At 44.4% G+C, this 12,035-nt stretch overlaps 1 protein-coding gene across 1 annotated transcript in view; it reads left to right on the plus strand.

Moving 5' to 3' along the window:
* The window catches only part of LOC103263345 (receptor-type tyrosine-protein phosphatase N2-like), a gene marked incomplete at its 5' end in the record, with an annotated part of 138,858 nt that overhangs the window by 88,601 nt on the left and 38,222 nt on the right, over nt 1–12,035 (plus strand). Inside the window, one exon of the mRNA XM_021713934.1 lies at nt 625–702. Coding sequence (XP_021569609.1) covers nt 625–702 — 78 coding nt within the window. The remainder of the gene's footprint in view (nt 1–624; nt 703–12,035) is intronic.

The raw sequence follows: 12,035 nt of genomic DNA on the forward strand, positions 1-12,035 counted from the left end.
GTGAGATGAGTTAGTACTTTCAGTGGACTCATTTTCCCCAGGAAATTGGCACATTTGTCCATGGGCCTGGCTGGGTGAACTTGCTTACTCTCTGTCAGAGCCTCAATTTGACCTTGTCCCAACCAGCCCTGTGTCTCTAAACGAGCAGGTCCACTTTTCTGAACACGCCTTGTAGCCTGGGTGGGTTTGGCGGGCGTCCACACTGACACCAATGACTGGGCTGCTCTGGGATCATCTGCATCTGGAAACATTGCCTATGTTTTGGGTTGTACCTGCCAAGTGGGCTCATGGACTGCCTTCTGGTCTTGTTAGGCCACTGGTCTTCACTTCTAGAGAGGCTGTGTTTAGAACCTCTCCCGCAGTGTGAGGAAAGCATTTCAGACACAATGGGCCAGACTCAGAACTCGAGATGGCCAGGGCCCACCAGTGCTGGGTGCTCCTCTGAATCAATGAAGGGTGGTGGGGGAGAAGCTCCCCAGCGGGTTCTCAGTTGGCAGAAGTTGTGTGTGGCATGGTGGTCAGTGCAGGAGATGCCACCTCACCTTCCCCTGCACCTAGGCTTTATTTCCCAGTTGCTTTCCTAGCTTTCTAGCTAATCCTGTTTCGGTGGTCTTGTCTCTGCAGATGGATCATGACCCGAGGAACCCTGCGTATATCGCCACCCAGGGACCACTTCCTGCGACTGTGGCTGACTTTTGGCAGGTGAATCTTTTTTAATTAAAATTTATTTTTCTGAAAAGACAGTCTTAATAAACTGGTCACAAGTAACATCTTGAATTCTATGACGCCAACTCAAATTTGTTTACAGGTGTTCAGCAGATGTTACTTATTTCAGAATTTATATGAATTCATTATTGTTTTTATTAACCATCTCTTTTTCCAAAGCTTGAGTATGAAAAAAATTGCCTTTGAGAGATTTAATGCTTTCAAGATCTTTGCTTTTTAGCCACATTACAGTTTTGTTTTATAAAATACAAAGAAATGAAATTTTTAAATGTTTAAGCATTGAAATGTGCCTTTTATCTATTGTTTCATTCTTAGGAAGATAAAACATGGTGCTCAAATTATAGTTTATCTTCTTAGTGTATTTCCATGGTGTATTTTAAAGGCCAGGCTGTTCTCCCTCCTTCAACATAATTCTAACCCACCAGGCCGAGGCTTTGACCTTGAGAGCTAATGTTAACATTAGCCAACAGAGCAAAAGTTAGGGGGCAGGTGGATGGTCCCTTCTCCAGTTCCTTGCTATCCCCACCTCCCCATCATCAACCACGTGACGAGGCTAAATAGGAGTGGATTTTGGAAAGGGGCACCATGAGTTAACTGCAGGAACCCACACTCTTATGCAGCAACAGTAATAAGCCCCTACTACGTGCCAGGTACATGAGGCCTACCCAGAGCCTAGCAAAAAGCTTCTTCTCCTCAAGGACAGTCGGGCTAAGGACAAAGATACAAAAACAGGTGTCACCAACATGTCAGAATCCAGGTGGCACAAGCACTCATCATCCCAGTGATACAAGTCATCACATTGTATCTGCATGGTATCCATACATTGGGATATTGCGGGCTGCTGGAGGCGGTGCCATTTTCTAATTTAGTAATTCAGAAGCGTAAATAGATTAATTGGCCAAAAGTCAGTGAATGCCTTTGTATTCCAGACTTTTTCTTTTCCCCATAGCCTTACATTACCTTTCTCAACTTTCCAATCAACCCTCTCCTGACTCCACCTACAGAAAGGAAATATTTCTTTCTCTACCCTTGAGGACAGTCTCTGCAGGGCTTTTCTGGAAAAGCCAAGAAAGACTAAGGATTCACTGAAGGCCCAGTAAGTGCTGTTTGCCTTGTGAGTATATCATCACTCAGGGGTCATCATCCCATCTTACGGGCAAGGCACATGGGTACTCGCTAGATGGCATCACTTGCCCCAGCCTGCAAGGATGAAACCAAGACTTGAAACCTGTATGACCGTCTGTTCTTTTATCTGCCTGTGGCTTCACACTATGGAAAAAATAAGTAAAACTAAATGGAATCTCTGTGTGACATTGTTGGAACTCATAATCGTGGTGCAGAGCCATGACCAGTTGGCACTCGAACGGTTTTGAGGTCACCCTGGTCCAACCACCCCAGGATACTTGAATTTTCTTCCTGTCATACCTGCAGAAAGTCGTCCAGCCTAGTGAGAACATCTCTTGTACAGGGAATACGCACCCCAGAGCCAGATCATCTAAGGACAACTTTTCATGGTAGAAAGTTCTTTCTTGCATTGTGCACGACTGCTTTCTTGAAACGTGCGCCCATCAGTCCCACCTCTGCTCTTGGAGTTGAGCCCACGAGTCCATTCCATGCTGTCCTTTGCTGTGCACACTTATCTTGGGCCTCTTACACTCAAAGAGGAAGACAGAGACTGTTCTGGGTTGAATGGTGAAATGAGGAATACCCACAGAATCCTAACATCATTCAGTTTCCATCCACCTTTACTCATTATCCAAAATGTGCACGGTCATGTAGGACATGTGTACCCCTAAATATGTGTTCTTTCATTTTTACCTTGAGACCCCACCACCCAGCATCAAGTTCATCTCTTCACTTGTGCAAGTCTTCTCTCTCCAGCAGAATCACAGCTTCTCGAGGGCACATTGACACTTCACAACAATGATCATCCACATCTATTAATCACTTACTGTGTACCACATTCTGTGTTAAGGGCTTTCCATGTTGGCATGTAGTCTTTATGATCTGTGAGATTAGAGGCTCATGGTTTTGCCCAGGTTCCCATGACTGGTAAATAGAGGGAGTGAATGATTTTTCTTCCTGCTCATTACTAATAGTCACAATTGTTGAGTGCAATTCATTTTTTGTGTATTTACAACTTATGGGAAATGTTTGAGAGTTTGTCAGAGAGCATACATTATTGAAATGGAAATAAAGCATCCCTAAATGAGATAACTAGCAAAAAAATTTTGTGGTGAGATGAAGTGCAAGATAATTTGAGACACATCACAGTCAGTGGTTCTCTGACAGTTCTGGGAAATGCCAGCATGCCTGCAAATGGTAACAGCTATTCTAAAGCAAGAAGAGTTCATGGCCAGTAGACTCAGCTCTCCTAGGATGTTACTGAACACATCAGCATGGCAAAGGCTCTGAGAAGTCCTGAACTAGAAAAGCTTGTTTAACTTTGTTTCATCCAAACTCCTTTGACCTCGGTGCCACAGCTTTCACACCCCTGGTCGTCCTGGGGATACTTCTGTGTGGAACACAGTAAGGAAATGCCCAGTATTGGTGCAGTAAAACCATGTAGTGTGAGATTGAAGAGATGTGCTTTTTAGCACAGTCACATGTGACTGGCTGGCCTCTGAGTCACATATTTGAGAATGTTGCCATCTGTCAAGTGTAGCTCTTCACTGAAGAGCCTGTGGGTCCCGGGATTGACATTCTTAACGATGCACAGTCAAGGTTCTTTCCCACCTCTAGCTCAACAGAGTGCGTGTGAAGGCACCAGCACCTGCCTCTAAACATCCCACAGAAGGTGGAGCCTTTCAAAACCCACAGGACTGTGAAAGTGTTTGTGAAGCCACAGCCAGACATGGCGCATGAGGTTGGTGGTAGCAAGCACGAGAGGCTGAGCTGGAGTGGACCTCTCCTCCCTCATCCCACTGTGTGGATCAGTGGCCGTTCACAGAGACCGAATGAGCAACTCAGGACATGTTACAGAAAAACGCTAAAGTGCCTTCCTTGTATTTTATCTCAAACTGTTGAGGGCTGATCCGAAGCTCCTACCAGCGATGGGTTCACAAGTGTTTGTTCTCTGTCAATAATCAGCAAATTCCAGTAAGAAAGAGCGAATGTGAAGGGGCCACAATTAAGAGAGGCCAGGATATGAATGATGGCTGTGCTCCTCTCCCATGGTGGTGGCTTAAAACAACAGGAACTGACTATCTCAGCTCAGGAGGCCAGAGGTCCAAACTCAAGGTGTCAGCGGAGCTGGTTCATTCTGGAGTGACTGAGGGAGGGTCTACTCCAAGCCACTCTCCAGCTTCTAGCAACTGCTGTCAGTCCTGATGTTCCTTTGTTGGTAGATGCCCTCAGCTCCGCCCCCTTGCTGCATGGCCTTCCTCCCACCTTGTATCTGTGTGTCTGTGTCCAAATTTGCTCCTCTTCTAAAGACACCAGTCATTGGACTTAGAGTCTCCCTAGCCACACTGGCTTGACTCCATCTGCAAAAGACCCTATTTCCAAATAAAGCCACTCTCATGGACTTAGCAGGGGAAGGACACCATTCTGCCCGTCACAATGACAAGAAGAACAAAGGCCTTTCCTGAGCAACCAGAGGGCACCATCACAATAGGGTGACAGGTCAGGTGACATCACAGGAGTCCAGAGAAAGGTCATCGGGAGGCTGGACAGAGAAGGCAGGCAGGAGAAGCAACAAGAGTCCCGAGTCTCCAGCAAGAAGTACAGCAAGTGGGCCTGTCGGTCCAGAAATGAGGAAGCTGGAAGAGGGACAAGGGGCGACTCCTCTGGTCTTTGGAAAGTGTGGGGCCTCTAGAATACCCCACCTGGGGCATCTGCTTTCTGTGCCACTACCTGCCCCACGCTGCAGAACCTCACAGCACCAGCGAGGCTCCCACCCACCCTGCTGAGGGTCCTCCCGTCTGCCTCCCACCCGAGCACCTCTGTCTGTGCTGCTGCTGAAGCCAAGCCCAGGGTGTACAGATGAGTCACTGGAGGGTTACCTTGGGCCCCACAAGCCAACTCTTCCCTACAGTGGACCATTTCCCTATGTGCACTCTGTGCCTCTTAAGAATTTGATTTCCAGACCTTTGACTTATATTTTTAAATTCCAAGAAATAAATTCATCATATAAAGGCAGCTATGCCTCAAATGAATTCCTTGCCGGTGAGTGTCCTCTAAACCATGCGTGACCACCTAGTTTCTACTCCATCTCAGAAGGGACTGTGGAAGTCTGAGTTAAGGTTCAGAAATCATTTGTACTAGAAAGGAGTAAGATGCTTAGAAATAATATGTTTTTTAAAGAAAAAATACCTAGTTGGGGAGATGGGGGTGTCATTTTATCCTGTAAACACTTTTTTTTTAAGTGTGGTGCAATCTTGGGCTACGTTCAAGTCCAAGTTAATGTGAAGAAAGGAGAGAAGGACGAAAAGAAGCTATACTTACTGAGCTCTTATTATATGCTAGACTCTGAGGCAGTCACTGTACATATGTGATCTCATTTAACCTACCAAGGGACCCTGCCATGAAGATATTATGAACCTTTCGTAATTCCATGAGATACCTAGGGTTGTCAGATCCATAGAGACAGAAGGGAGAAGGGTGGTTGCTAGGGGCTGAGAGGTGAGTGGGGAGTTGCTTAATGGAGACAGGTTTCAGTTTGGAAAGATGAGAAAGTTCTTGAGATGGATGCTGGCAATGATTGCACAGCAGTGTGAATGTACTTGATGCCACTGAACTGCACACTTGAAAGTGGTAAGTTGAATGCTGTGTATCTTTTACTATAATTTGCATATATATATATAAATGACCTGCCTAGATCCACACAGCAGGCTGGAGGCAGAGCACGTTCTAGAACCAGATCTGTGTAACTCAAGAGTGTCTTTGTATAATACCGCACTCCTTAAGAGTGCAAAGGTGCATGATGGGGAAAGGGTGTGATTCCTAAATATACCTCTAAAAATAGAAAAGAAAGAAAAACAATGCAACTGCAGTGACCACTAGCGCTGATGAAAAATAATGCTTTTGTGTTTATTCTCAAGGCACAGAAAATGCAAAAATTACATTCCTCAAGGTCATGCTTTAAACCAAAGGTCACAAAGGGGTCAAGGTTTCTCCAGGCACAGAGAGTACCCTGTTACTTTGCAGAGCTCCAGCACATCCCTCTGGACCAATCCTGTCCAAGGTGCATGGAGACAGCCTTCACAGAGACATCTGCACAGACAAGACTGTCCTGGAGAGACAGGACTACTGTGGGTGGCAGGTGGAAAGGGCTGTCACAGAGGAGTCTGGCAAATCTTCACCTTTTTTGTAGCAAGCCTCATTAATTGATCATGGACAGCCTCCCAATGGCCCCTCACTAGGCCTTGTCACCTTCGTCCACATCCTAAGTGGCCACATCAGCTGAACGAAGTTGGCTGTTTGTCACCTCTTCTTTCTTATTTTTGGAAAGAGCTGGCAGAATTATGTGCTTTTTTTCCTATGGCGGATCTCTGCATCACCCCAAATGCTGGCTGTGCCTGGGAGATGTCCATCAGTAACCGCTAAGCCAGAAGCTTGGGCAACATAGTCTGTCGAGTCCAGGTGCATAATGAATGTATATGAATGTGAAATACAAAGCCAAGGTACCCAGGCCTCTTAGCACTGGAACACAGGAGTGCCTTAAGCCAAGAAACTGGGTCAGCCGCCTTAGGAATTACGGTAGGTGGCAGTCCCTAGTTCACCTTGCAGGCGGCTGAGCCGAGAGGAAAACGCTGAGTTCCTAGCCTTGCATAGCCTGTTTGACCAATGGACTGACTTTTAGGACTGAATCGGACATGAACAAAACACCTCCTCTGTCTGGCAGCTGTACCAGAACCCACAAAGGAGAGGTACGAATTACTCTCTCAAGTCAGCAGATATTCAGCTGGTGCCCAATTAGTGTTACCACTTGCTGCTATCAACATTTCACCAAAAAAAACCCACCTATTGATTTCTAGTTTCTACTTTCTGAAAATATTCTGTGATGGAGTCTTAGCTGGGGGGAAAGACACTTTCTCATTTAAAAATTGATAGGCTTAAGCTGGGTGCAGTGGCTCCCAACACTTTGGGAGCCCCAGGAGGGAGAATTGCTTAGCCCAAGATTTCAAGACCAGCCTGGGCAACATAGCAAGACTTCATCTCAAATAAATAAATAATTGATAGGCTTAACTTAAATAAAGGTTTTTATTACTCGACATTCTTAGATATAGTTCTTACTACGGTTAAGAAAATCCCTGACCTAGGGGCTGTGGGAAACCTTCAGAATTTAAAGGTTTTTCCTTCCAAGCCCTTGCTGCCCAGGGCAAATGAGACAGAAACTTAAGAAAACCATACTTAAGAGTTGATTGCCACAGTGCCTGAGGTAACTGCCCAGCTGGTGCTGATGGCCACGTGTCTGTCTGCCTGTGGCCATCAGTGGCCACACTGGTCCAGGCAGGGCCCAGTTGGAAGATGGCCACCCCAGGTTCCACAGTAAGCACCACCTCTGGGCAGCTGCCTTCATCAGCCAGAGATGACTGCTACAGTATCATCCTCAGCCACCAAGAACCAAGCCTCAGAGCCATCCGGAGATGGCCCCAGCCTGGTATTACTAGAGGAGATGGTCCCATACCACATAATTTTGTAAACATGTTTAAATCCTCCAAAGATGGCATCTGCTGTGCTGGAGCCAGCTCACAGCCTCCAGCTGCTCACGGCTATTTTCAGGCTTCATGGCACACAGGCTCTGTGACACGCAGACAACAGGTGCTCCTGAACCCAGCATGGTGGTCTCTTCCTCTCCAGACCATGTCCACCCCAGGTGTGGACACATCATTACCATAAGAGCACTGGAATGCTTGAGACAGATCACTCTCGGTAACTCATCCCTTTTTATCCTCTGGTCAATGAACAGTAGAGAGGGAAATGTTTACATATTTCACTGGTTCTGAGACGCTGAGAGTTCGTGGGAGGTAAGCAGAGGAACATTAACTTGGGAACCCTGTGTTGGTCGGAAAGACAAGAAATGTGTTCATTCTTAGTGACTTTCTTAGGAAAAACTCGATTTCTCATTTCTATGATTGATATATGTACTTTGGCCACATGCCCTAGGTTTTCTAGGACATTTTATTTCAAACGTTTGAGTCTTGCTGGGTTTTCTATACATAAATTCATAAACCTTTAAAGGTGAAAGAAAACTTATCTCAGATTACCTTGTCTAAATTTGGGGCTGGAAAACTCTGATCTCAAAGCCATGCCTATAATTATGCCTGGTGGCCAGTGCAATACAAAGTAAGTGTGTCCCTCTTGCCATATGTGTATGAAAGGTAAAATTAGACTTAGGTTAAAAAAGACATGCTCTGAGATCCTTTTTAACTGATTTTTATGGATTGCAGCTAAAAACATCCTGACTACTCTGCTTTTACGTGTAGTGTTGGTTCCTAGTCTTCATTTGGTCCCTCCTCCCTTGCCCCTCCCCCGTTCTTAGAATTTCTGATCTTTTTTATTCCCGCTTCTCCCCCCTCCCCTTCTCCCCCATCCTCACCCGCCTGCCCTTTCCCTCTTCTCCTTCTCCTTCCACCCCCCGCTCCTCTCCCTCCCCAGCCTCTTTCCTTCTCCTGTCCTCTTGCTTCACTGCTGAATCTGATGCATTTAGACCAAGTCCTGATCTTGTAAAGAAACACGGCAGCCTAAAAGCAGCACATCCATCTCAGGAGACAACATGCATATTTAACTTAAAGCACGAACACAGGCTGCAGCCACAGCGATTCTAAGTAGCAACCAACACTTGGGCCCAGGTAACTTCCTATACTGGTCAAGTGCCCGATAACAATAAGTGCACCTATTGTGATTGCACAGAGATTGAATCAAAAAGAAGTCGAGTCTAGTCTCTAGCCATGGGAACCCCTAAATGACAGGGCAGGGATGCCAAGCCACATCGAATCTGCTTGGCTTGCGAGCAAGCTGTCACAGCTTGTCCAAAGAACTCTTACTTGGTTTCCAGTAAAATGGAAAGTATCTCTTACTTAGATGCTTTCTCTTTCACCTGGGCAAAAATATTGCTGGCAGAAAAAAATTTTAGAGGGTTATTGCTGGTGGTGGTGATTCACTCTCAGGTCCTGGCTGCATGGCCAGCACTGGAGCTTGATCTGATAGCAATGCAAGTGATCCCTCACTGTGCCCCCCACTGCCCCAGGCATCAGGGTTGACCATCAGCATTGCTGATGTGTACTTGGCCTGCGTTACCTCATCGTATTATCTCTGAATGAGTCCCACACTGACGTATTTGTTTACTTTTTAAAAAAAAAAAAGAAAAACAGGTAGGTGGGTTATGAGTCATGCATAGCAGACACAGTAAAGGTTTCATTACCTTTCAGTTAGTTAGATTACCATGTCCAAAAGCTTAGAAGTTGGCACAGAGCATGCAACTGTCACAGGGCCAGAGTCCCAAAGGTTTAAACTGTGTTTCTTAGGACTATCCTCTGGGCAAGGTGAGAACAAGGTTTAGTTCTGGTCTCCCCTACAAAAGATGTCACACAAAGGATGTCACACTAATTTTTTCTTCTTTATTTCAAACCACACAGCTACAGCTTACTGACACTAATAAGCTCATAAGGAGTAAAATACGAGTGTTCTTAATTACTCGACTCATTATTTTAAATTTTAAAGACATCTTCATTAAGGAACTTAAGTTTACTTATTTCTGTTCAACCTATGAAAAGAAGTTTACAACAGAGTGAGTTGTGTGGTCAGAATTACAGAGTCACTTAGCTGTGTTCATGTCAGCAGCTTCAGCAGCACACAGTTACTATGCTTCTTTTTCTTTCTTTAATTTTTTGTTTTAAAGATGTGAGGTACAATTCAGAGTTAGGTATACAAATGTTCATTATGCAGGGACCCTTGTTGAGGAGGTGTGCCCCCCTCCCCCAGCAGATTTCTACTACTTATGCTTATTTTTCTAAAAACTGAACACTTTTCTATACCTTTGAGCAGTTCCTGGGAGGACTTCTGCCATGCAAGCCTTTGACAGCATTTTCTTTGAGTTATATTACTTTTACATAAATATTCAAATGATGTATTTTATAAATATGAATTATTTTCAACTAAACTCTGCTAGAATCCTTGTAGAGTAGAAACAGTAACCAGGCGAGGATCTGGTCTTCAAGGAGATATTAATATGGTAGAAGAAAGATGTAAGAACATAAAGAAGACTCATATAGGTAGGAAGGGATGCATCACAGGAGATCTAGGTAGAAGGAGGAGAAGCTTTCTTCCTGGAGGGATCACGGATGCTTTGCCAAGAAAATGGCCTAGTGTTTCGCAATTTCAGTTTTTTGTTATAGTTTTTGAGAGACTGGGTCTCGCTATGTTACCCAGGCTTGTCTCCAACTCCTAGGCTCAAGCCTCAGCTTCCCAAGTAGCTGGGACTACAGGCATGCGCCACCATGCTTGGCTCAAATGTTTCAGTATTTCAGACTGATCATCTTTCCTTTGATTAGCTTTCAGTGGGTCTTCAAAAGAGTCTTGTTAACTGTATATATTTAAAGTGTACAGCCTGACATTTTGATATAAATGTACATAGTGAAATGATTGCTATAACCAAGCACATTAACATAGCTATCGCCTCACATAGTTACCATTTTTGTGTGTGCGGTGGGAAAACAAGAAATCTACTCTTTCAGCAAGTTGCCAATATACAATCCGTTATTATTAACTGTACTAGAGAGGACCCCAGAAAACGGAATTTATTTTAAAATTGTATATTTAATCTTACATGTTTAAACTTCAGTCACCTTCAAAGGACTCTCTGTGTGATGCAACATACCTATCGAGACACTTTTTCCACTGCTCAAAACAGTTTTTGAACTTGTTGATTTTGATGCCTTTTAGTGCTTCGGCCATTTTTTGTTTCACCTCTTCCATATTGGCAAAACATTGCCCTTTAAGGACTTTTCTCATCGGGAAAACAAACAAAAAAGTCCTTCAGGGAGAGATTGGGTGAGTAGGGAGGGTGGTGTCCGGGAGTCATGACGTTTTGGGGGGGAAAAACCTGCTGAACACTCAGCCGCAGTGTGAGCAGGTGCACTCCAAAATCACCCATCGTGAAATGGGCTAACACCTTGAAAGAGTCTCTAAAAATAATTCACTGAAGCCGGACACAGCCTCTTACAACAGTAGCTGGTACACTGATGCCAATGGGTTCCTAGAACACTGACCTAGTGGGAGAAGCCTGCAATACAAGGGGCTGGCCCTTCAAAAACTAATTCCAGGTTTTTTGGGTCCCCCTGTCATAGTCATCACACTGTATATTAAGTCTCCAGAACTTACTCATCTTATAACTGAAAGTTTGTGTCTTTTAACTGTTATCGCCCCACTTCCCCAACTCATGACCTAGTAACCACCTTTTTACTCTGTTTCTGTGAGTTCAACTTTTAAATTCCACACATGAGTGAGAGCATGTGGTATTTGTCTTTCTGTGCCTGGCTTATTTCACTTAACATAATGTTGTCACAGTGACAGGAATTCATTCTTTTTCATGACTGATAATATTCCATCGTGTATATGTGCCACAATTTCCTTATCCATTCATCCATTGATGGACACATAGGTTGATTCCATATCTTGGCTATTGTAAACAGTGCTGCAGTGAACATGGGAGTGCAGGTGTCTCTTTGACATAACGATATCATTTCCTTTGGACATATACCCAGAAGTGGGATTGCTGGATCATATACTGGTTTTCTTCTTAATTTTTTGAGGACCCTCCATGCTGTTTTCCACAGTGACTATACTAATCCACATTCCCACCAACAATGTGCAGGATTTCTCTTTTCTCCACACCCTCACCAACACTTTTTTGTCTTTTTGATAACAGCCATTCTAACAGGTGTAAGGTGATAGCTCATTGTGGTTTTGATCTGCATTTTCCTGATGGTTAGTGATGCTGAGCACCTTTTTGTATGCCTGTTGGCCACTTGTATGTCTTCTGTGGAGAAATACTTATTCAGATTATTTGCCCGTTTTTAGCTGGGTTATTTGGTTTTTGTTTGCTAAGGACTTTGAATGAAGAAACCCTATGTTTCTTTTTATCTGCTTTCATTAACTTTCTTATCAAACTTATACAGAGTTGACATTTTTCAACACCCTTTGGATGATTTGATGGACAGATTAGGGAGTGTTGTGTTAGTGGGTGCATTAGTTTGCTAGGACTGATGTAAAACAGTACCACAACTGGTTGGCTTAAAACAACAGAAATACGCTCTCTCTCTCTATCTCTCTCTCTCTCTCTCTCTCTCTCTCTCTCTCTCTCT

This window comes from Carlito syrichta, unplaced genomic scaffold (assembly GCF_000164805.1).
Source record: "Carlito syrichta isolate Samal-C Ts95f unplaced genomic scaffold, Tarsius_syrichta-2.0.1 Scaffold304886, whole genome shotgun sequence".
In the NCBI taxonomy this organism is placed as follows: domain Eukaryota; kingdom Metazoa; phylum Chordata; class Mammalia; order Primates; family Tarsiidae; genus Carlito; species Carlito syrichta.